Genomic DNA, 26,415 nt, shown 5'->3' with positions numbered 1-26,415 from the left:
CAATTTCTTGACTGTGAGGGACTACACCGAGGACGAGAAAAAGGGGATTAATGAAACTGTTTAAATCAAATCACAATTTAGTGGTCACATACACATATTTAGCAGATGTTATTGCGGGTGTAGCGAAATGCTTGTGTTCCTAGCTCCAACAGTACATATATGCAGTGTGTGTGACTACATTATGACCGATGGGGCGGAGTTCCGTCATTTAATGTATGGTATGACCCTGTGTAATTGGTTGGTAAATGTGTGGGCCTATAGGCTACCTCTAATGGAAACATTCTGGTTCTACTCTGAAAGTAAACAGTTGGTGAGATGTTACTGGCTCAGTCCCAGATCTGTCTGTGCTCTAGCGAACTCCATTGCTGTCCTTGTTGTCATGACAATGACTGACAAGGAGTTGGCAAGATAGTACAAAAACGACTGGCATTTAGGCTAGGTCGTGAACATAAACAACAGTTTGAGGTATGTGGTGCTGTCTAGGGTTTATACTGCCTCCAGCACTGTGACTCCTTAAAGGAGCTATAGAGTTAACTAAAGAGCGGTGCTATTGAAGCTAGGTGCTAAACGTGTAGCTTAAACCAACTCGCACAGTATCGTTTAGGTAAAATAATGTGCTCACGTTATTTTACTAAGAGATTTTCTGTCTCTTGGTGAATCTATACTGCAGAGTTAGTGGATAATAGTTAGTCATAGTATGGGAAACACGGATGATTAATTGGTTTAAATTCCATTGCTAAACATGTCTGCATATATGCATGTGTCAGATGGAGAGTCATTCTGGGGAAAGTTTTCAAATTCATTTTAATTTTGTCTTCAGAATGCATAGCGTTTAAATCATCAGATAGCCTACATAGCAACGTTGTTGAAATGTTTGATTTTATTTTAGCTGCATGTAGATAATTCCCTGGCATGCACTATAAAAGAAAAGGGGGATTGGGAAAGCCGACTACATATCAGAAAATCCATGGGAGAAAAGTATGCCTTTATCTTTTAATAAAGGGAGGGGAAGCCAGGAGGATACATGAAAGGACTGTATAACAGCAGAGGGAGGAGAGTCTTCTGAAGACTTAATTGACTTAATTATAGCAGAAAGAGAGGGAGAGGTTGAGAGAGGGAGAGGGTGGGAGAGAGAGAGATAAATGTTCAACTCTGGAGAGAGCTAAGGTAAATGCACGTTACAGGTGTTTACAGCCTAGTGTGTCTGCACGCTTGTAACTGTGTGTACTTGCACCCCTGTTTATATGTATGTACTTGTACTGCTTGTGTGTGTGTGTGTGCGTGTGCATGCCTGCGCGTGTGAAAGATAAAAGTGAACAGATTACACACACACATTGTGTACAGGACGCAACAGTTGGACCAAGTGTTCATGCTGAGTGTCTATCCTCACAAAATATATTTTTTTCAGACTGCATGGGGAAATTTTCTTTCCCTGAAATCTTCCACGCTGGCGGACGTACTTACCTGTTCTTAGCATAGCCCTCCTCTTCTTTCTGTCCTGTGTCCAGACGCTAGCCATCCTGCTTTCCTCTCCCTGCTGTAGGCTCTGGTTTCTGTCCACTCGGGTTGGATTGTACCCTCTTTCTCCTGCTCAGAGGCAACATGGGACTCCATTGAGCATTTCGCTACACTCGCAATAACATCTGCTAACCATGTGTATGTGACCAATAACATTTGATTTGATTTGAGCATAGAGGCTGGGCTGAACACTGTATGTCTGGCTTCAAGCCAGTGGCTGTGTTCCAAATAGCATCAATCATAGGGCTCTGATCATACGTAGTGTTGAGAATAGGGTGCTATTTGCGATGCGTAAGAGTCAGTGTTTATGACAGACAGACAGGTCTTCTGCATGACAGACAGACAGATCTTCTGCATGACAGACAGGCAGGTTTTCTGCATGACAGACAGACAGGTCTTCTGCATGGCAGACAGACAGATCTTCTGCATGACAGACAGGCAGGTTTTCTGCATGACAGACAGACAGATCTTCTGTATGGCAGACAGGCAGGTATTCTACATGACACACAGGCAGGTATTCTACATGACAGACAGACAGGTCTTCTGCATGACAGACAGACAGGTCTTCTGCATGACAGACAGGCAGGTTTTCTGCATGACAAACAGACAGGTCTTCCACATGACAGACAGACAGACAGGTCTTCCGCATGACAGACAGACAGGTCTTCCGCATGACAGACAGACAGGTCTTCTGCATGACAGACAGACAGGTCTTCTGCATGACAGACAGACAGGTCTTCCGCATGACAGACAGACAGGTCTTCCGCATGACAGACAGACAGGTCTTCCGCATGACAGAGAGACAGATATTCTGCATGACAGACAGACAGGTCTTCCGCATGACAGACAGACAGGTCTTCTGCATGACAGACAGACAGGTCTTCCGCATGACAGAGAGACAGATATTCTGCATGACAGACAGGTCTTCCGCATGACAGACAGACAGGTCTTCCGCATGACAGAGAGACATATATTCTGCATGGCAGAGAGTTCTGCACGGTGTAGAGTTTCTGACATGGACGTGATGCCCTTCCTGTTTTGTTTATGTTAAAACAAACTTTATGTAAGTAGCTTCAGGGCTTTTTCTCAAGCGTTACAGAATCCACTATATAAATGTAAAGGTCATTTCTGATTGAGCCGACATATGCAGTGTTTACCGTGAATGTAGTCTCCGTTAAAGCGGGAACATTGCCTTTAAATTGCAATAAGGCTGTAAAGCTGAACTTGCACAATGTGGATTGAATAGAGCCTTTGGAAGCTACTTACTGTCACGACTTCTGCCGAAGTCAGCCCCTCTCCTTGTCCAGGCGGCGTTCGGCAGTCGACGTCACCGGCTTTCTAGCCATCGCCATTCCATTGTTCATTTATCCATTTGTATCGTCTTGTTTTGTACACCTGGTTTACATTCCCCAATCACACTGCATGTATTTATTCCTCTGTTCCCCCTCATGTCTTTGTGTGATATTGTTTGTGTGTTTGTGTGTGTTTTGTAACGTGCCAGGCTGGCGTTCGTTTTTTCCGTGTATTTTCACGAAGCTTGTTTGAATTGTTAAACATTTATATTTTGTGACTGTTTTTGCGCGCTTTACACTTTGCCTTGTTGGCTGGAGGTTTTTGACGCAGCTGCGTCTGTCTGTAATCTTTTTCCTGCCGAAATAAAGTGTGCGCCTGTTCACAATTCTCTGCTCTCCTGCACTTGACTTCACCACAAGTACGCACATGCCTGACAGAATATCACACCACCATGGAGTCAGCAGGAGCAGGTACCCCGGTCAGAGGAGTCGAGGAGCGCGTCCAGGAACACGCGGTAATGATACAACATCTCGGTGCCATGATGGATCGCGTTGTCCATACCATGGACCGCTGGATCCAGTCCCAGTGGGATGTGCGTCTCTCCCTTCCCAAGGAGTATGATGGGACGGCAGCACGGTGCCAGCGGTTCCTTTTACAACCGGACCTGTACCTGGCCACCATTCACCCAGCTCCCTCAGGAAGGGAGAGAGTGTCCGCCCTCGTCTCATGCCTCTCGGGGAGAGCTCTGGAGTTGGCAACGCCGTGTGGGGGGAAGGAGACGCGGCCTTTGGACCGCAGCGTCTCTTCAGCGCCTCGACCAGTGCAACCGGCGTTACCTCTACCCGTCCCCGTCTGGATCCAGTCCCAGTGGGATGCCTCTCTCCCTTCCCAAGGATTATGATGGGACGGCAGCACGGTGCCAGGGGTTCCGTCCCTGTCTCACCTAGACCCTGCCCTACACCGGAGGACATACAATGATGTCACCACTGACATTGTGGCCACTGATAGAGGTTAAAAAAATAATTGTGAATTACTTAAATAATAAATATACTACAATCTAATCTTAGTCTATGCTATTGCTATTAAAATCATCCACTTTTGATTTGGAATAATAATGGCTTTTATTAAATGTTATTGCCACAATTATAGTTCTATGAAATATGAAAATAAATAATTAGTTAGTTTAATAGATCAAGTAATGTTTTCAGCAGGGTCAAGCCACAGTGCCGACAGGGGCAGACTCAGAGGCATCTCCTCCACAAATTAATTTGGCCATGAAGGAGCTTTTCGTGGAGACCTTTGCGAGGAAGGACACAGACAAGACGTTTGCCAACACCATCAAAGAGGCGTTGGCATCCTACAAGGCAGCACGCAGCATTCCATGGTGAAAAGCAATGTGTGTAAATACCTTCACATTGCCATGATGGCAAGATGCTACCTGGCTGAGCCTAGCACTTCAGTTCCTAGCGAGAGGGTGTTCTCCACGGCAGGGGACATAGTGACTGTAAAGAGGTCCCCCCTCTCCCCAGACAATGTAGACATCCTCATCTTTTAGAAACAGAAGGGAAGTTATAAACTCAGGTCTGCTTTGCTTTCTTTCCTAACTTTTTTTTGACTATGTGGACACAGGCTATTTTTTCATTCACTGTTGTTTAAATGAAGAAGGTATCATGCCTCATATTTCACTTTAATTTAACAATTGAGTATTGAATATTTTATTTTAATATTTTATCTAAACTTTGAAAGGTTCCTTGCTTTAAGTGTTCTTTAAGTAATAATGGAAAGCGAAGTTGTATTTGTCTCCCTTTTTTTTATGCTGATCTGAAAAATTATCCGATCTGTGACTCAAAACTGTGATCCGATCCGAACCGTGAGTTTTGTGATCCTTTGCACGACTACTATCTAGTAGCATTATTATCTAGTGGTATTATTATCTAGTAGAAATACTATCTAGTAGCATTATTATCTAGTAGCATTACTATCTAGTAGCATTCTTATCTAGTAAAATGATTATCTAGTAGCATTATTATCTAGTAACATTATTATCTAGTAGTATTACTATCTAGTAGCATTACTATCTATTAGCATTACTATCTAGTAACATTACTATCTAGTAGCATTACTATCTGGTAGCATTACTATCCAGTAGCACTCGTATCTAGTAAAATTATTATCTAGTAGCATTACTATCTAGTAGCATTATTATCTAGTAGAATTACTATCTAGTAGCATTATTATCTAGTAGCATTACTATCTAGTAGCATTCTTATCTAGTAAAATGATTATCTAGTAGCATTATTATCTAGTAACATTATTATCTAGTAGTATTACTATCTAGTAGCATTACTATCTAGTAGCATTACTATCTAGTAACATTACTATCTGGTAGCATTACTATCCAGTAGCATTCGTATCTAGTAAAATTATTATCTAGTAGCATTACTATCTAGTAGCATTATTATCTAGTAGCATTACTATCTAGTAGCATTATTCTCTAGTAGCATTACTATCTAGTAGCATTATTATCTAGTAGCAGTATTATCTAGTAGCATTATTCTCTAGTAGCATTACTATCTAGTAGCATTATTATCTAGTAGCAGTATTATCTAGCAGCATTACTATCTGGTAGCATTACTATCCAGTAGCATTCTCATCTAGTAAAATGTATTATCTAGTAGCATTACTATCTGGTAGCATTACTATCTAGTAGCATTATTATCTAGTAACATTACTATCTAGTAGCATTACTATCTAGTAGCATTAATATCCAGTAACATTACTATCTAGTACAATTACTATTTAGTAGCATTACTATCTAGTAGCATTACTACTACATTACTATCTAGTAGCATTATTATCTAGTAGCATTAATATCCAGTAGCATTACTATCCAGTAGCATTACTATCTAGTAACAGTACTATCTAGTAACAGTACTATCTAGTAGTATTACTATCTAGTGGCATTACTATCTAGTAGCATTACTACCTAGTAGTATTATTATCTAGTAGTAGTATTATCTAGTAGTATTACTATCTAGTAGCATAACTATTACTATCTATTATTCTTTATTCTCCATCAAAACCCATGAACATAGTGAGAAAGAGTAGATTGTAGCCTACATGTTATATTGTGACAAGATTTATGGAGTTCTGGAGTATTGTGATGGCTTGTCACTCTTCAAATGGACAATACCACACTTCTGTTCTACTGAGAGGAAATAGTTTGTAGAAGATGTAAATGACTCCATCCTTTATCCTTCCTCTCAACTTAAAGAGAGAGAGCTGAGCTTGCTTGTAGTGGGAGCTGAGAGGGAGCTGAGCTTGCCTGTATAGGGAGCTGAGAGGGAGCTGAGCTTGCCTGTAGTGGGAGCTGAGAGGGAGCTGAGCTTGCCTGTAGTGGGAGCTGAGAGGGAGCTGAGCTTGCCTGTAGTGGAAGCTGAGAGGGAGCTGAGCTTGCCTGTAGAGGGAGTTGAGAAGGAGCTGAGCTTGCCTGTAGTGGGAGCTGAGAGGGAGCTGAGCTTGCCTGTAGTGGGAGCTGAGAGGGAGCTGAGCTTGCCTGTAGAGGGAGTTGAGAGGGAGTTGAGCTTGCCTGTAGAGGGAGTTGAGAGGGAGCTGAGCTTGCCTGTAGAGGGAGCTGAGAGGGAGCTGAGCTTGCCTGTAATGGGAGCTGAGAGAGAGCTGAGCTTGCCTGTAGTGGGAGCTGAGAGAGCTGAGCTTGCCTGTAATGGGAGCTACAGGCATGCTAATAATTAATTATTAATGTGAATAGCTAACATCAAAGCGGCTGAATTAAATGGGCTACAGCCAGAGCTCGGCAATAAAGAGATAAAACTATGTGAGAGATAAACTGTGTGAGAGATAAAACTGTGTGAGAGATAAAGCTGTTAGAGATAAAACTGTGTGAGAGATTAAACTGTGTGAGAGATTAAACTGTGTGAGAGATTAAACTGTGTGAGAGATAAAACTGTGTGAGAGATAAAACTGTGTGAGAGATAAACGGTGTGAGAGATAAAACAGTGTGAGAGATTAAACTGTGTGAAAGATTAAACTGTGTGAGAGATAAAACTGTGTGAGAGATAAAACTGTGTGAGAGATTAAACTGTGTGAGAGATTAAACTGTGTGAGAGATAAAACTGTGTGAGAGATTAAACTGTGTGAGAGATAAAACTGTGTGAGAGGTTAAACTGTGTGAGAGGTAAAACTGTGTGAGAGATTAAACTGCGTGAGAGATTAAACTGTGTGAGAGATTAAACTGTGTGAGAGATTAAACTGTGTGAGAGATTAAACTGTGTGAGAGATTAAACTGTGTGAGAAATTAAACTGTGTGAGAGATAAAACTGCGTGAGAGATAAAACTGTGTGAGAGATTAAACTGTGTGAGAGGGGAATTGTGTGAGAACAGAAAGAGAATTTAGAAGTTTAACCGCAATTGTAAACTGAAAAGTGTTGGGTTTTATAAAGTAAATTAGACAAGACTGTTGACCAAAAGAAAGGACAATCCAAGGAGTTGAATTGGACTCCACTAGAATAAATTATTTTGCTGTGTATATTGCATATGAAGCAGCATTCCATATGTGGTACTACTTTGGTGTGAGTCAGTTTGCCGTTGATCTATAGTGAACCATTAGTCAATCATTCATCCCGATCTACCCTGTGAGAACCTGCAATACAGCAGACACAGTGCCAGCTCACCGCACACTTCCTCTAGTCAATATGGAGGTGAATAAATGTGGATGGAGGTGGAGGGGCGCCTGTCAGCCTGGCCTGTAGTAGACACACACACACACGCACACGCACACAGAGCGAGAGAGACACTGTCTATATACATAATATGACATTTGTAATGTCTTTATTCTTTTGGAACTTCTGTGAGTGGAATGTTTACTGTTCATTTTTACTGTTTATTTCACTTTTGTATATTATCTACCTCACTTGCTTTGTCAATGTTTACACGTTTCCCATGCCAATAAAGCCCATTGAATTGAATTGAATTGAATTGGAGAGAGAGAGAGAGAGAGAGAGAGAGAGAGAGAGAGAGAGAGAGAGAGAGAGAGAGAGAGAGAGAGAGAGAGAGAGAGAGAGAGAGAGAGAGAGAGAGAGAGAGAGAGAGAGAGAGAGAGAGAGAGAGAGAGAGAGAGAGAGACATCTATAGGGAATATGAGTGCCATGTGGCAGCCTAAGACAGCTCTCTGCTCTCCCTCGCTAGTCTTTTTACTGATCCTGATCTCCTGGTTCTAGGGTATTGGAGAGGGATCCATCCTGGTTCTAGGGTATTGGAGAGGAATCCATCCTGGTTCTAGGGTATTGGAGAGGGATCCATCCTGGTTCTAGGGTATTGGAGAGGGATCCATCCTGGTTCTAGGGTATTGGAGAGGAATCAATCCTGGTTCTAGGGTATTGGAGAGGGATCCGTCCTGGTTCTAGGGTATTGGAGAGGAATCCGTCCTGGTTCTAGGGTATTGGAGAGGAATCCGTCCTGGTTCTAGGGTATTGGAGAGGAATCCGTCCTGGTTCTAGGGTATTGGAGAGGGATCCATCCTGGTTCTAGGGTATTGGAGAGGGATCCATCCTGGTTCTAGGGTATTGGAGAGGAATCCATCCTGGTTTTAGGGTTTTGGAGAGGAATCCATCCTGGTTCTAGGGTATTGGAGAGGGATCCATCCTGGTTCTAGGGTATTGGAGAGGAATCCATCCTGGTTCTAGGGTATTGGAGAGGGATCCATCCTGGTTCTAGGGTATTGGAGAGGGATCCATCCTGGTTCTAGGGTATTGGAGAGGGATCCATCCTGGTTCTAGGGTATTGGAGAGGAATCCGTCCTGGTTCTAGGGTATTGGAGAGGAAACCGTCCTGGTTCTAGGGTATTGGAGAGGAATCCGTCCTGGTTCTAGGGTATTGGAGAGGAATCCATCCTGGTTCTAGGGTATTGGAGAGGAATCCATCCTGGTTCTAGGGTATTGGAGAGGAATCCATCCTGGTTCTAGGGTATTGGAGAGGGATCCATCCTGGTTCTAGGGTATTGGAGAGGAATCCATCCTGGTTCTAGGGTATTGGAGAGGAATCCATCCTGGTTCTAGGGTATTGGAGAGGAATCCGTCCTGGTTCTAGGGTATTGGAGAGGGATCCGTCCTGGTTCTAGGGTATTGGAGAGGAATCCGTCCTGGTTCTAGGGTATTGGAGAGGGATCCGTCCTGGTTCTAGGGTATTGGAGAGGAATCCATCCTGGTTCTAGGGTATTGGAGAGGGATCCGTCCTGGTTCTAGGGTATTGGAGAGGAATCCGTCCTGGTTCTAGGGTATTGGAGAGGGATCCGTCCTGGTTCTAGGGTATTGGAGAGGAATCCGTCCTGGTTCTAGGGTATTGGAGAGGGATCCGTCCTGGTTCTAGGGTATTGGAGAGGAATCCGTCCTGGTTCTAGGGTATTGGAGAGGGATCCGTCCTGGTTCTAGGGTATTGGAGAGGAATCCATCCTGGTTCTAGGGTATTGGAGAGGGATCCATCCTGGTTCTAGGGTATTGGAGAGGAATCCGTCCTGGTTCTAGGGTATTGGAGAGGGATCCGTCCTGGTTCTAGGGTATTGGAGAGGAATCCGTCCTGGTTCTAGGGTATTGGAGAGGAATCCGTCCTGGTTCTAGGGTATTGGAGAGGAATCCGTCCTGGTTCTAGGGTATTGGAGAGGAATCCGTCCTGGTTCTAGGGTATTGGAGAGGAATCCGTCCTGGTTCTAGGGTATTGGAGAGGAATCCGTCCTGGTTCTAGGGTATTGGAGAGGAATCCATCTTGGTTCTAGGGTATTAGAGAGGAATCCATCCTGGTTCTAGGGTATTGGTGAGGAATCCGTCCTGGTTCTAGGGTATTGGAGAGGAATCCGTCCTGGTTCTAGGGTATTGGAGAGGAATCCATCTTGGTTCTAGGGTATTAGAGAGGAATCCATCCTGGTTCTAGGGTATTGGAGAGGAATCCGTCCTGGTTCTAGGGTATTGGAGAGGAATCCATCCTGGTTCTAGGGTATTGGAGAGGAATTCTTCCTGGTTCTAGGGTATTGGAGAGGAATCCATCCTGGTTCTAGGGTATTGGAGAGGAATCCGTCCTGGTTCTAGGGTATTGGAGAGGAATCCATCCTGGTTCTAGGGTATTGGAGAGTAATTCTTCCTGGTTCTAGGGTATTGGAGAGGGATCCGTCCTGGTTCTAGGGAACGCAAGTCTCAACTAAGGGTACCCCGTTGTCTTCCACGTTGGTTTCTGAAAGCTCTCATCTTTGGGACATAACATCAATCGTACGGACAGTATAAGTGTAGAGACCCAATCTGGAGCCGCGAGCCGCGCCCTTATGCCCTGGCCTGTATATGCACATTCATGTCTATATTCAGCTTAAATACAGGACACAATATAATCACACTGCATAGCCCAGGCTTTCTCTCTCTCTCTCTCTCTCTCTCTCTCTGTCACTCACTCACTCACTCACACACTCTTTCTCACACTCACACACGGGTAGGCTTATTTCCTGAGAGGTTAAACGACAACAACTGTTTTGTTTTAGTTGCTAAATGCTACCACACATTGTTCAATGCTACCACACATTGCTCTGTTCTACCACACATTGCTCTGTTCTACCACACATTGCTCTGTTCTACCACACATTGCTCTGTTCTACCACACAATTGCTCTGTTCTACCACACATTGCTCTGTTCTACCACACATTGCTCTGTTCTACCACACATTGCTCTGTTCTACCACACATTGCTCTGTTCTACCACACATTGCTCTGTTCTACCACACATTGCTCTGTTCTACCACACATTGCTATATTCTACCACACATTGTTCAATGCTACCACACATTGCTCTGTCCTACCACACATTGCTCTGTCCTACCACACATTGCTCTGTCCTACCACACATTGCTCTGTCCTACCACACATTGCTCTGTTCTACCACACATTGCTAAATTTTACCACACATTGCTCTGTTTTACCACACATTAATCTGTTCTACCACACATTGCTAAATGCTACCACACATTGTTCAATGCTACCACACATTGCTCTGTCCTACCACACATTGCTAAATGCTACCACACATTGTTCAATGCTACCGCACATTGTTCAATGCTACCACACATTGCTCTGTTCTACCACACATTGCTCTGTTCTACCACACATTGCTAAATGCTACCACACATTGCTCTATTCCACCACACATTGCTAAATTTTACCACACATTGCTCTGTTTTACCACACATTAATCTGTTCTACCACACATTGCTAAATTCTACCACACATTGCTAAATGCTACCACACATTTCTCTGTCCTACCACACATTGCTCTGTTTTACCACACATTGCTCTGTTCTACCACACATTGTTCAATGCTACCACACATTGTTCAATGCTACCACACATTGTTCAATGCTACCACACATTGTTCAATGCTACCACACATTGCTCTGTTCTACCACACATTGCTAAATGCTACCACACATTGCAAAATGCTACCACACATTGCTAAATGCTACCACACATTATTCAATGCTACCACACATTGCTAAATGCTATCACACATTGTTCAATGCTACCACACATTGTTCAATGCTACCACACATTGCTCTGTCCTACCACACATTGCTATATTCTACCACACATTGCTAAATGCTATCACACATTGTTCAATGCTACCACACATTGTTCAATGCTACCACACATTGCTCTGTTCTACCACACATTGCTATATTCTACCACACATTGCTATATTCTACCACACATTGCTAAATGCTATCACACATTGTTCAATGCTACCACACATTGTTCAATGCTACCACACATTGCTCTATTCTACCACACATTGCTAAATGCTACCACACATTGCTCTGTCCTACCACACATTGCTATATTCTACCACACATTGTTCAATTCTACCACACATTGCTCTGTCCTACCACACGTTGCTCTGTTCTACCACACACTGCTCTGTCCTACCACACATTGCTATATTCTACCACACATTGCTATATTCTACCACACATTGCTATATTCTACCACACATTGCTATATTCTACCACACATTGCTATATTCTACCACACATTGCTATATTCTACCACACATTGTTCAATGCTACCACACATTGCTCTGTTCTACCACACGTTGCTCTGTTCTACCACACGTTTCTAAATACTACCTCTGAATTTAGCATTACTTGTTTTGAAAGGACCAACTGTGCTTCCCCTCTCTCTTTCTCCCCCCTCATCTCTCTCTCTCTCTCTCTCTCTCTCTCTCTCTCTCTCTCTCTCTCTCTCTCTCTCTCTCTCTCCTTCTCCCCCTCATCTCTCTCTCTCTCTCTATTTCTTTCTTTCTCTCTCTCTCTCTCTCTCTCTCTCTCTCTCTCTAGTTCTCTCTCTCTAGTTCTCTCTCTCTATTTCTCTCTCTCTCTCTCTCTCTCTCTCTCTCTCTCTCTCTCTCTCTCTCTCTCTCTCTCTCTCAATTCAATTCAAGGGGCTTTATTGGCATGGGAAACATGTGTTAACATTGCCAAAGCAAATGAGGTAGACAATACACAAAAGTGAAACAAACAAAACGAATTAACAGTAAACATTACACATACAGAAGTTTCAAAACAATAAAGACATTACGAGTGTCATATTAAATATATACAGTGTTGTAACAATGTACAAATGGTTAAAGCACACAAGTTAAAATAAGTAAGCATAAATATGGGTTGTATTTACAATGGTGTTTGTTCTTCACTGGTTGCCCTTTTCTGGTGGCAACAGGTCACAAATCTTGCTGCTGTGATGGCACACTGTGGAATTTCACCCAGTAGATATGGGAGTTTATCAAAATTGGATTTGTTTTCGAATTCTTTGTGGATCTGTGTGATCTGAGGGAAATATGTGTCTCTAATATGGTCATACATTGGGCAGGAGGTTAGGAAGTGCAGCTCGGTTTCCACCTCATTTTGTGGGCAGTGTGCACATAGCCTGTCTTCTCTTGAGAGCCATGTCTGCCTACGGCGGCCTTTCTCAATAGCAAGGCTATGCTCACTGAGTCTGTACATAGTCAAAGCTTTCCTTAAATTTGGGTCAGTCACAGTGGTCAGGTATTCTGCCACTGTGTACTCTCTGTTTAGGGCCAAATAGCATTCTAGTTTGCTCTGTTTTTTTGTTAATTCTTTCCCTCTCTTTCTCTCTCTCTCGCTCTCTTTCTCTTTCTCTCTCTCGCTCTAAAGTTTCTGTAGTCTCAAGCTCAGACACTTTTCAGCCACTGGACAAAAGAGCCACAGCCCTGTACTCTGTCACGTTGATCTGATGTCCCTCCCCTAGCTGGCTGATTGGATGTTATCTGGCACGGAGCCTACCATGCTCCATGATAATACCAGGATGTGACCCTAACTGCTCTTTTAGTTGAGACTTCAAGACGCTGCTAAACGGGGCACCAGGAATCAACCGTGCTCAGACGGAATGGATTTGGACCGGTCGGTTGGGGAAAGTAGGACTTGAGATAAAGTATTTTGGATTGAGTGAAGAGATATTCTGCGTTCTGCTGATTCCAACGTTTGTCTTATCTCTTGCCTTAAGCAGAAACACCGTCAAAAGACTACATCTGTAGCAGTTATACTACTCATCATGTTGAAGGATCTTTCTGCTAGTTGGTATTGGAATTAAGACCACTGACATGGAAATACAGCTTTCATAATGTCTGCCACCAACTTTAATGGTACTTGTCATCATGTGAAATCATTTGAATGTATATGGTGTGTAGTCTATATACAGTAAACACTATCATACTGTGTAATTAATTTGAATCAGATGTAGCTTTAAGGGTGGTCTCAATGGTCCTCTATTCCCTTTATATTTCTACTTTTGACCCTATGGGCCCTGATCAAAAGTAGAGCACTTTATAGGGAAAGGGCTGTCATTTGAGACGCAGGTCTTTCTCTAGTGACATCATGTATAAAGAGAGTTGAGGGACAGACCACTTGTGCTCATCCTTCCAATGTTATTATCGAGTTCTTGACCTGTCCATGGACTGGGAGCCGACTGTCTCCATCCCCCTCTCTGTCTCTATCTCTCTCCCTCTCTCTCTGTTCCTCTCTGTCTCTCTCTCTCCCTCTCTCTGTTCCTCTCTTTCTCTCTCTCCCTCCCTCTCTCTCTCTCTGTTTCTCTCTCTCTCTCTCTCGATCTCCCTCTCTCTCTGTTCCACCCTCTCTCTCTGTTCCTCTCTCTCTCTCTCTGTCTCTCAATCTCCCTCTCTCTCTGTCTCTCTCTCTCTCCCTCCCTCTCTCTCTGTGTTCCTCCCTCTCTCCCTGTTCCTCTCTGTCTCTCTCTCTCTCCCTCCCTCTCTCTCTGTGTTCCACCCTCTCTCTCTGTTCCCCTCTCTCTCTCTCTCTCTCTCTCTCTCTCTCTCTCTCTCTCTCTCTCTCTCTCTCTCTCTCTCTCTCTCTCTCTCTCTCTCTCTCTCTCTCTCTCTCTCTCTCTCTCTCTCTCTCTCTCTCTCCCTGTTCCTCCCTCTCTCTCTGTTTGTCTCTCTCTCTCTTCTCTGTCTCTCTATCTCTCTGTCTCTATCTCCCTCTCTCTCGGTTTGTCTCTCTCTCTCTCTCTCTCTCTCTCTCTCTCTCTCTCTCTCTCTCTCTCTCTCTCTCTCTCTCTCTCTCTCTCTCTCTCTATGTCTCTCCTCTCTCTGCTGCTGGGCCTAGCTGTCAGCTGGATTCAGGCCATTCAAAGTCACACAACCCCCTCTGGTGGCTGGGAGTGAGAGTGAGGTTTTGGGGACATTTAAAACAAACTGGTTAAATATATTACTTTAACACCGAGTTAGCCTTAACCTTACTAAAACTAAAACTAACTCTTGATGACCTTATCTCACTACTGCAAAGTTATTGTTTCAAGATTGGCTTCAAATGAATAAGTTGGAGTTGATATACAGTACCAGTCAAATGTTTGGACACCTACTCATTCAAGTGTTATTCTTTCTACGTTGTAGAATAATAGTGAAGACATCAAAACTATGAAATAACACATATGGGATCATGAAGAAAACAAGAAAGTGTTCAACAAATGAAAATATATTTTATATTTGAGATACTTCAAATATCCACCTTTGCTTTGATGACAGATTTGAACACTCTTGGCATTCTCTCAACCAGCTTCATGAGGTAGTCACCTGGAATGCATTTAATTAACAACTGTGCCTTGTTAAAAAGGAATTTGTAGAATTTATTTCCTTCTTAATGCCATGTCAATTGTGTTGTGACTAGGTAGGGGTGGTATACAGAAGATAGCCCTATTTGGTGAAAGTCCATATTATGGCAAGAACAGCTCAAATAAGCAAAGAGAAGCGACAGTCCATATCTACTTTAAGACATGAAGGTCAGTCAATCTGGAAAATTTCAAGAACTTTGAAAGTTTCTTCAAGTGCAGTCGCAAAAACCATGAATCGCTAGGATGAAACTGGCTCTCATGAGGACCGCCACAGGAATGGAAGACCCAGAGTTACCTCTGCTGCAGAGGATAAGTTCATTAGAGTTACCAGCCTCAGATTGCAGCACAAATAAATGCTTCACAGATTTAAAGTAACATAACATACACATCTCAACATCAACTGTTCAGAGGAGACAGGCCTTCATGGTCAAATTGCTGCAAAGTAACCTCTACTAAAGGACACCAATAATAAGAAGAGACTTGCTTGGGCCAAGAAACACGAGCAATGGACACCAGTTGACATCTGTCTTTTGGTCTGATGAGTACTTATTTGAGATTTTTGGTTCCAACCGCCATATCTTTGTAAAACGCAAAGTTAGTGAACGGATGATCTCTGCATATGGGTGGTTCCCACCGTGAAGCATGGAGGAGGAGGTGTGATGGTGTGGGGGTGCTTTGCTGGTAACACTGTCTGTGATTTATTTAGAATTCAAGACACATTTAACCAGCATGGCTACCACAGCATTCTGCAGTGATACGCCATCCCATCTGGTTTGCGCTTAGTGGGACTATCATTTGTTTTTCAACAGGACAATGACCCAAAACACACCAGGCTGTGTAAGGGCTATTTGACCAAGAAGGAGAGGGATGGAGTGCTGCATCAGATGACCTGGTCTCCACAATCACCCAACCTCTACCCAATTGAGATGGTTTGGGATGGGCTGGACCGCAGATGAAGGATAAGCAGCCAACAAGTGCTCAGCATATGTGGGAACTCCTTCAAGACTGTTGGAAAAGCATTCCAGGTGAAGTTGGTTGAGAGAATGCCAAGAGTGTTCAAAGCTGTAATCAAGTCAAAGGGTGGCTACTTTGAAGAATATTGCATTTTTTACACTTTGTTGGTTACTACATGTTTCCATGTGTGTTATTTCATAGTTTTGCTATCGTTACTTTCATTCTACATTGAAGAAAATAGTAAACATAAAGAAAAGCCCTTGAATGAGTAGGTGTGTCCAAACTTTGGACTGGTAAAGTATGTTCAAACTACTGGTCTCTGTGTGTCTCTAATGGTTGTTCTTCTCTCTGGCTGCGTTTAGACAGGCAGCCCAATTCTGATCTTTTTTTAACTAATTGGGCTATTGACCAATCAGATCTGAAAAAGATTGAATGTGAAAATATCTGAGGTGATTACTCAAAAGACTAATTGATGGAAAATATCATTGAGCCCAAAACATAGACTAAGAGTTTAATGGTTGTTCTCTCTGTGGCTGTTGTTCTCTGTGTCTCTAATGGCTGTTGTTCTCTGTGTCTCTTTAATGGCTGTTGTTCTCTGTGTCTCTTTAATGGCTGTTGTTCTCTGTGTCTCTAATGGCTGTTGTTCTCTGTGTCTCTAATGGCTGTTGTTCTCTGTGTCTCTAATGGCTGTTGTTCTCTGTGTCTCTTTAATGGCTGTTGTTCTCTGTGTCTCTAATGGCTGTTGTTCTCTGTGTCTCTAATGGCTGTTGTTCTCTGTGTCTCTAATGGCTGTTGTTCTCTGTGTCTCTAATGGCTGTTGTTCTCTGTCTCTCCAATGGCTGTTGTTCTCTGTGTCTCTAACGGCTGTTGTTCTCTCTGTGTCTCTAATGGCTGTTGTTCTCTGTGTCTCTAATGGCTGTTGTTCTCTGTGTCTCTAATGGCTGTTGTTCTCTGTGTCTCTAATGGCTGTTGTTCTCTGTCTCTCCAATGGCTGTTGTTCTCTGTGTCTCTAATGGCTGTTGTTCTCTGTGTCTCTTTAATGGCTGTTGTTCTCTGTGTCTCTAATGGCTGTTGTTCTCTGTGTCTCTAATGGCTGTTGTTCTCTGTGTCTCTAATGGCTGTTGTTCTCTGTGTCTCTAATGGCTGTTGTTCTCTGTCTCTCCAATGGCTGTTGTTCTCTGTGTCTCTAATGGCTGTTGTTCTCTCTGTGTCTTTATTGGCTGTTGTTCTCTCTCTGTCTTTATTGGCTGTTGTTCTCTGTGTCTCTAATGGCTGTTGTTCTCTGTGTCTCTAATGGCTGTTGTTCTCTCTGTGTCTTTATTGGCTGTTGTTCTCTGTGTCTCTAATGGCTGTTGTTCTCTGTGTCTCTAATGGCTGTTGTTCTCTCTGTGTCTCTAATGGCTGTTGTTCTCTGTGTCTCTAATGGCTGTTGTTCTCTGTCTCTCTAATGGCTGTTGTTCTCTGTGTCTTTAATGGCTGTTGTTCTCTGTGTCTCTAATGGCTGTTGTTCTTTCTCTGTCTTTAATGGCTGTTGTTCTTTGTGTCTCTCTAATGGCTGTTGTTCTCTGTGTCTTTAATGGCTGTTGTTCTCTGTGTCTCTAATGGCTGTTGTTCTTTCTCTGTCTTTAATGGCTGTTGTTCTCTGTGTCTCTAATGGCTGTTGTTCTCTCTGTGTCTCTAATGGCTGTTGTTCTTTCTCTGTCTTTAATGGCTGTTGTTCTCTCTGTGTCTCTAATGGCTGTTGTTCTTTCTCTGTCTTTAATGGCTGTTGTTCTCTCTGTGTCTCTAATGGCTGTTGTTCTTTCTCTGTCTTTAATGGCTGTTGTTCTCTCTGTGTCTCTAATGGCTGTTGTTCTTTCTCTGTCTTTAATGGCTGTTGGTCTCTTTGTGTATCTAACGGCTGTTGTTCTCTCTGTGTCTCTAATGACTGTTGTTCTTTCTCTGTCTTTAATGGCTGTTGTTCTCTCTGTGTCTCTAATGACTGTTGTTATTCTCTGTCTCTATTGGCTGTTGTTCTCTCTGTGTCTCTAATGACTGTTGTTCTCTCTGCAGGCGAAACGAGCAGTTCAGAGAGGGGCGACGGCTGTCATTTTTGACGTGTCCGAAAACTCTGATGCCATTGATCAGGTCAGTACACACACACACACACACACACACACACACACATGGTTTCCATATTTCCATACACCCATTGGGCACTCACATTCCAAGTCTCCACTCAAGAATGGCGGTGGGATGTATAGCGGCCATTTAACGGGCACCTGAGCAACTCTGCTATTTTGTGTGTTTTTGCGCGGTTCTTAACTACATTGTTACATAGTGTTTCCGCCATCGTTTCCTATGACCGAAAAGAGCATCTGGTCATCAGAACAGCGATCACTACCCTTGATTTGGGTGAAGATTTCTACTTCAAGAGTCGGTCGGAGCAGGACATACTGCTCACCTCGGACCTGGCCCTCACCCCCGACACTCTGAAGAGAAAGAGACAGCGATATAGGACTATATACGGGCACCCTGATGAAACTGTGACTGTAAATAAACCGTCTCTTCCCGATGTTCTATTAGCGAATGAACAACCACCAGAGAACAACCTGGGCGAGCTCCGTTCAAGACTATCCTGAAGAACTGTAATATCCATATGTTTCTAGGAAACTTGGCTGAACGAGGACATGGATAATATACACGTAGCTTGTCTTTCTATGCATCGGCAGGACAGAACGGCAGCGTTGGGTCAAGAGAGTTGGTGTGTTTCTTTGTTAACAACAGCAGATGCACAATCTCTAATATTAATGAAGTCTGGAGGTTCTGCTCACCTGATTTAGAGTATCTCATGATAAGCTAAAGACCATTTACAAAAATCATTTTCATCTATAGTTTTCGTAGCCTTCTGTCGTGTCTTTACTATCATTAACTGAAGACTTAATTTTTATCAAAGATTCTCTGTAATTAGTATTATGCGATTAAACTGATTAATCATGTAACTGTAATTAACTAGGAAGTCGGGGCACCAAGGAAAATATTCAGATTACAAAGTTATAATTTTCCTAATATAACTTTTCAGATATTTTATATCTGATCAATTAGTCTTCGAATTAATGAACTATTTATTTTACCTCACGTTAGTCTCATTCCAAACATCGTAAATTGTTGGTTATCTGCACGAACCCAGTCTTCACTATGAGTCATCCATACATCAATTGTCTTAAATCATTTATTTATTAACTTCTTATGGCTGCAGGGGGCGTATTGAAAAACTGGAAAAATGTGCCCATTTTCAAACGGCCTCTTAATCAATTTTCGCTCTTACAATATGCATATTATTACTACTATTGGATGGAAAACAGTCTCTAGTTTCTAAAAACGTTTGAGTTATTTCTCTAAGTGGAACAGAACTATTTTTACAGCCCATTTCCTATCCGGAAGTGAGATTTCCAAAATCGATGTCTCTCTTCAAGACCTTGTCTATAAAAGGGCATGTCACTTGGGACCATAGAAACACGTCATACGCCTTCCCCTGGGTGTCATGCGGAAGTGAGAGCAGAAAGGACTTGAATATCTCGTTCAGGGCTTGAATACAGCCTCTTGGAGTGAGAGGACCGCCATAATTTTTTTTCTCCCAGGCGCGAAGTTGGACTTTGTATTGCCTCCTGGAAAACTGTCGTTATACGTGAATATAGTCTCCGGCTTCGATTTGACTTGATACATGTCACAATATCATCCTAAAGTATGTTTTTCCTATATAGTTTAATTATATTATTGAAATTTATTCGGGACTTTAGACGTGATGCTTTGGAAGAATTGTTTGAAGAAGGAGAGGTTAGCGCCGCACGGCCAGTGTGCTTGCTAATTCAAGAGGGAAATAGTTTGTTCTGGATCCCAAACAAAGACTGTACTGGACAATGGACCCCTTTACAACATTCTGATGGAAGATCAACAAAGATAAGGACCCAATTTGGGATGCTTTTTAATATATCTGTCGAGCTGTGCTATCGCTACCGATTACTTGGAATCAATGTTGTTGTGTGTTAGCCATTGCAGTAAGCTAATATAACGATATATTGTGTTTTCGCTGTAAAACACTTAAAAAATCGGAAATATTGTCTGTATTCACAAGATCTTTGTCTTTCATTTTGCTATACACCATATATTTTTCTGAAATGTTTTATGATGAGTAATTAGGTAGTTGACGTTGGTGTCTGTATTTACTCTGGCTACTCCCGTGCGATTTCTGACTAGCTATGATGGTAGCAGTAATGTAAAACTGATTTATAGCTAAAATATGCACATTTTTTGAACAAAACATAGATTTATTGTGTAACATGTTATAGGACTGTCATCTGAGGTAGTTTTTTCTAGGTTATTTAGGTTGGTTCTAGGTTAGTTAGGTTGGCTTGTGCATGCTACTTGCATCCTACTTGTGCTGTGAAAAATGTCTGTCCTCTTTTTTATTTGGTGGTGAGCTAACATAAATATATGTGGTGTTTTCTCTGTAAAACATTTAAAAAATCGGACATGTTGGCTGGATTGACAAGATGTTTATCTTTCAAATGCTGTATTGGACTTGTTAATGTGTGAAAGTTAAATATTTAAAAAAAAATAGATTTTGAATTTCGCGCCCTGCAATAGAGCTGGATGTTGTCATAAGTGTACCGACGTCGGGACAGACCGCCTAACAGGAGTGCACAAACAAACAAACAAAGTAAATATAGTTACAAGAAATGATAGGGGAATGTGCCCTAGTGGGCTAAACCGGCATGGCGGCTTGTTGGACAAAAGGGGAGTGGGGGTCAGATGAGAAGTCACGACAGAGTTGATAATTATAACAATTGAAATTCTAATCCTTTGCATATGAACGCTCACTCATTCGGGAACAATTGCAATCAATATATATATTTACGCTCAGTGTGTCGTCTTGATCGCTGTTGAAAAGTTTGTTTCTTTTGTAGAATTTTGCGTCCTCTCGCTCTCTCTCTGTCATGGTTAGAATGGATAGTTCAGAGTGACATTCATTCATGTCGTTATAGAATAGATGTTTCGGCGGTTATCGGGCTTCGCGTTCAATGATACCGAATTCCTAGCTGCAGACTAGTAATTAATATCAAAGACTTGTTCTTATTCTGTCGTTATCGATAGTCTAAGAGTTTAACCACGTGGTGTGGTTAAAAGATTCAGCAGGCTGGTCTCAAACATTGGCCCTCTCTTTATTGAGGTAAGCTGGTCTGCAACCTTTGTCCTCTCGTGATTGAGAGAAAACATGGTCTGTTGAGACATTCTCAAAATTGGGGTTTTATTCGGGAGTTTCAGAGAAGGGCCTGTCCCAGGATGCCCGACTCTGACTGGGCTCATGGACGGTCCTCTGATTTAGTTAAACTCAAAAGGAAATTGGAGTTTCCTTCATTAAACAGTCCAAAATCACATTACACAATTTTACAAACAGTATCATCCTCACTCATTCATCTTATACAACAATTAGATGTAAACCTCATATCTGAGGCTATTATATAAACAGCGTTATGGTAATGTGGCCGCACCATCTCTCATAAGTTTTACAAACTTGTACCAAACGGACCAGTTCGTAGCTGGATTCTTCCCTGATCTTTTATACCGTCTCCGGAACATAAATGTTGTTCGGACCTCAAGTTCTGTGAGGTGGAAGAAATTCCTTTGTTCTCTATGAAACTTCACTCTGTCTCTATACTGTGGCCATGAGGAGATCATCTCCTCCCGGAATTTACGACCTCTCTGACCACAGCAGCCTGTGTAGGAGGCAGGGAGAGGGGGATGGGGCTTGCTGTACCCAAAGAGGGCAACGTCATGACATTTCTATTTACCACCACAAATCGATGCACTTAACGCGCTGTATAGCAAACAGAAACCCAGCCAAAAACAGCAAGCAATGCAGGTGTAGAAGTACGGTGGTTAGGAAAAACTCCCTTGAAAGGCCAGAACCTAGGAAGAAACCTAGAGAGGAACCAGGCTATGAGGGCTGGCCAGTCCTCTTCTGGCTGTGCCGGGTGGAGATTATAACAGAACATGGCCAAGATTTTCAAATGTTCATAAATGACCAGCATGGTCAAATAATAATATTCACACTCCACACTGCCCTTTCCCACTTGGACAAAAAGAACACCTATGTAAGAATGCTGTTCATTGACTACAGCTCAGCTCCAAGCTCATCACTAAGCTAATGGCCCTGGGACTGAACACTTCCATCTGCAACTGGATCCTGGACTTCCTGACAGGCCGCCCCCAGGTGGCCATGCTGACCTTCAACACGGGGGCCTCTCAGAGGTGTGTGCTTAGTCCCCTCCCATACTCCCTTTTCAACCACAACTGCGTGGCATGACTCCAACACCATCGTTAAGTTTGCAAATGACACGAAAGTAGCAAGCCTCAGAGACCTGGCAGTGTGGTGCCAGGACAACAACCTGTCCCTCAACGTCAGCAAGAAAAAGGAGCTGATCATGGACTACAGGAAAAGGATGGCCGAGCACGCCCCGATTCACATTGACGGGTCTGTAGTGGAGTGGGTCGAGAGCTTCACGTTCCTCGGTGTCCACATCACTAAGGACCTAAACACACCAACACAGTCGTGAAGAGGGCACGACAACTACCCACAGCTGCTAAATAGTTAGTCTGGGTAGCTGTTGGTTGACTATTTAACTATCTGAATTGACCCTTTTTGCAATAACTTTTTTGACTCATCACATACGCTGCTGTTACTGCTTATTATCTGTCACTTTATTCCTAGTTATATGTACATATCTACCTCAAATACCTCATAGCCTGCACATCAACTTGGTACTGGTACCCAAGTTATCAAGTTAACCAAGTTATCGTTACTCATTGTGTATTTATTATTACGTCTTATTACTTTTCTATTATTTCTCTATTTTCTTTCTCTCTGCATTGTTGGGAAGGGCCCGTAAGTAAGTATTTCACTGTTAGTCCAATGTACAATGTAAAACACCAAATAATGCATGTAGAGCAGGATTAGACCGATACACGCTAATTATCAAAATCCACAAAAGAGCTCTCTTCCTGCCTGTGATACAGAAGTCTCTCCTCCACCCTCCACTGGTGCGGCAGCAGGGAGAGGCAGTAGCAGCTTTCTCAGAGAGAGCGAGAAGAATTCTCTTGTGGTATTCAGCCAGGCCCACAGCACCAGGCCCACAGCACCAGGCCCGGACCTGCAGGTTCCTATGTGTTCAGGCCTCCAGGCTGTAAGCCGCAATGTAGCAGAGACACACAGAGATAAAAGGCTTGTGAGGGGACCACATGAAAGTCAGCGTGGCCCCCAAGGTCAAATTCCCCCGAGAGGGTTTCCAGTTGCAGCTGCCCAATCGACACAGACACAAGGCCGAGGGGTAGGGAGGAGGAGTTAGAGAGAGGGTTATGAAGTTAATGATTTTGACCTCTTTTTCTCCCTGTTTACATGATCTATCTACTAACTATATGTATTTTATTATCAAAGTCTTTAACGTTGAGTTAAACGTGTTGGTTTTTGATAATGGGGAAGATCTTTATTGACGTTCCGTTTGACATTGAGAATATCTCTTCTATACACATTCAGTTTGTTCTTTAGTTCTTGTACCTTGGTTGAACTGAAGTAGCAACACTTTCCTTTATCATGAGGTATCTGGTGTATATACTTTACGTATAGCATAACGGTATTATCACATTGACATGGATGCTAGCAGTGGTAGCCCTTTGAGAGCCTGGTCTATATTGACTCTCTTGCGGGGGAAAAACAGCAGAAGCAGAGGAAGAGATGTTAAATAGCCATACGCTATACTTTAATCAGAGAGAGCATATTTCACTTGGAAACATGACGACAGGGGAAGAAATAGAACTGGTGAATATCTCTGGTATTTCCCCTGGGATTTTTAAATGACAGACTAGGGCAGGGAGGGAGCAGACTACAGAGGGGCTCAGTCCAATGGAGGAGTCCCACTAGAGAAACTGTAGAGAGTACTGAGGGGAGGGAGTGACGGAGGCCAAAACAGAAACTGATTAGATAAGATGAGTTTATTAGTCACAGATGTAATTGCTGGGTACAATGAAATTATTCAGCTCCGAGCTCCAACACTGCAGGTCAAAAAGAGAAGTGAATAAAACAATAATCTAAATAATAATATATACATATATATATTATATATATAAATATTTACAACTGTAACAATTTACATGTCCAAATGGGGTAGGGGCAGGGTAACTGTCCATTGTGGGGGGAGGGGGGGGGGGGGGCAGGTAGCTGACTAGTGGTGGCTATTCAGCAGCCTGATGGTCTGGGGGGTAGAAGCTATTGGCCAGTCTAACAGTTTCTGCCACGATGCTCCTATAATGCCCACGTCTTAGTGATGGAAGCAAGGAGAACAGGACATGGTTCCGGTGGGCTGGGGTCACTGATGATCTTCTTGGCCTTCCTGCGACACCTGGTGTTGTAGGTGTCCTGGAGGGCAGGCAGTGTGCAGCCAATGGTGCGTTACGCTGAGCGACCCACCCTCTGAGGCTTCGGCCATATTCCCAGTCATCTTTCCATGGTTAAATGCGGTGGTTCGCGCTTTCAGTTTTGCGCGAATGCCGCCATCTATCCACGGTTTCTGGTTAGGGTAGGCTTTAATAGTAACAGGGAGTACAGGAGGGGGCTGGGTATGCACCCTTGTGGGGCCCCCGTGTTGAGGATTAGTGTGGAGGAGATAATGTTGTCTACCTTCACCACCTGGGGACAGCCCGTCAGGAAGTCCAGGACAAAGTTGCATAGGCCCACAGAAGGCAGAAAAGAGAGAGAATCAAATCAAATGTTTTATATGGCCCTTCTTACATCAGCTGATATATCAAAGTGCTGTACAGAAACCCAGCCTAAAGCGCCAAACAGCAAGCAATGCAGGTGTAGAAGCACGGTGGCTAGGATAAACTCCCTAGAAGGCCAAAGCATACTAGAGAGGAACCAGGCTATCAGGGGTGGCCAGTCCTCTTCTGGCTGTGCCGGGTGGAGATCATAACAGAACTTAGCCAAGATGTTCAAATGTTCATAAATGACCAGCATGGTCAAATAATAGTAATCACAGTGAACAGGTCAGGGTTCCATAGCCGCAGGCAGAACAGTTGAAACTGGAGCAGCAGCACGGCCAGGGATATCTTCAACCACCAACCTACCATCCTGAGACAACACTGGGGACAACAATGAGTCATCATGCCAGGTAGTCCTGAGGCATGGTCCTAGGGCTCAGGTCCTCCTCCTCCGAGAGAGAAAGAAAGAATTATAGAGAGCATACTTAAATTCACACAGGGCACTGGATAAGACAGGAGAAATACTCCAGATATAACAGACTGACCCTAGCCCCACGACACATAAACTGCTGCAGCATAAATACTGGAGGCTGAGACAGGAGGGGTCAGGAGACACTGTGGCCCCATCTGATGATACCCCCGGACAGGGCCAAACAGGCAGGATATAACCCCACCCACTTTTCCAAAGCACAGCCCCCACACCACTAGAGGGATATCTTCAACCACCAACTTACCATGCTGAGACAAGGCCGAGTATAGCCCAAAAAGATCTCCGCCGCGGCACAACCCAAGGGGGGGGGGGTCTCTGAGTCTCTGAGTCACTGTCTCTAAGCCAGTGACTCAGAGACAGCAAGGTCGGTTCGTTGCTCCAGTGCCTTTCCGTTCACCTTCACACTCTTGAACCAGACTACACTCAATAATAGGACCTACTGAAGAGATGAGTCTTCAATAAAGACTTAAAGGTTGAGACCGAGTCTGTGTCTCTCACATGGATAAGCAGACCATTCCATAAAAATGTAGCTCTATAGGAGAATGCCCTGCCTCCAGCTGTTTACTTAGATATTCTAGGAACAATAAGGAGGCCTGCGTCTTGTGACCGTAGCGTACGTGTAGGTATGTACGGCAGGACCAAATCGGAAAGATAGGTAGGAGCAAGCCCATTTAATGCTTTGGTAGCCAGTGTAGGGAGGCTAGCAATGGAGTAATATGATCAATTTGGTTCTAGTCAGGATTCTAGCAGCCGTATTTAGCACTAATTGAAGTTTATTTAGTGCTTTATCCGGATAGCCGGAAAGTAGAGCATTGCAGTAGTCTAACCTAGAAGTAACAAAGCATGGATACATTTTTCTGCATCATTTTTGGACAGAAAATGTCAGATTTTTGCAATGTTACGAAAATGGAAAAAAACTGTCCTTGAAACAGTCTTGATATGTTCGTCAAAAGAGAGATCAGGGTCCAGAGTAATGCCGAGGTCCTTCAGTTTTATTTGAGATGACTGTACAACCATCAAGATTAATTGTCAGATTCAACAGAAGATCTCGTTGTTTCTTGGGACCTAGAACAAGCATCTCTGTTTTGTCCAAGTTTAAAAGTAGAAAGTTTGCAGCCATCCACTTCCTTATGTCTGAAACACAGGCTTTCAACGAGGGTTATTTTGGGGCTTCAC

At 43.2% G+C, this 26,415-nt stretch overlaps 1 protein-coding gene across 2 annotated transcripts in view; it reads left to right on the top strand.

Moving 5' to 3' along the window:
• The window catches only part of LOC129826625 (E3 ubiquitin-protein ligase znrf3-like), a 202,614-nt gene that overhangs the window by 151,248 nt on the left and 24,951 nt on the right, over positions 1-26,415 (top strand). For both annotated transcript variants that reach the window (XM_055887548.1, XM_055887547.1), the window contains exon 3: positions 18,009-18,083. In XM_055887548.1, coding sequence (XP_055743523.1) covers positions 18,009-18,083 — 75 coding nt within the window. The remainder of the gene's footprint in view (positions 1-18,008; positions 18,084-26,415) is intronic.

The sequence above is a fragment of the Salvelinus fontinalis genome, chromosome 28 (assembly GCF_029448725.1).
Source record: "Salvelinus fontinalis isolate EN_2023a chromosome 28, ASM2944872v1, whole genome shotgun sequence".
NCBI classification, from domain to species: Eukaryota; Metazoa; Chordata; class Actinopteri; order Salmoniformes; family Salmonidae; genus Salvelinus; species Salvelinus fontinalis.
This window is presented reverse-complemented; position numbering and strand designations above follow the sequence as displayed.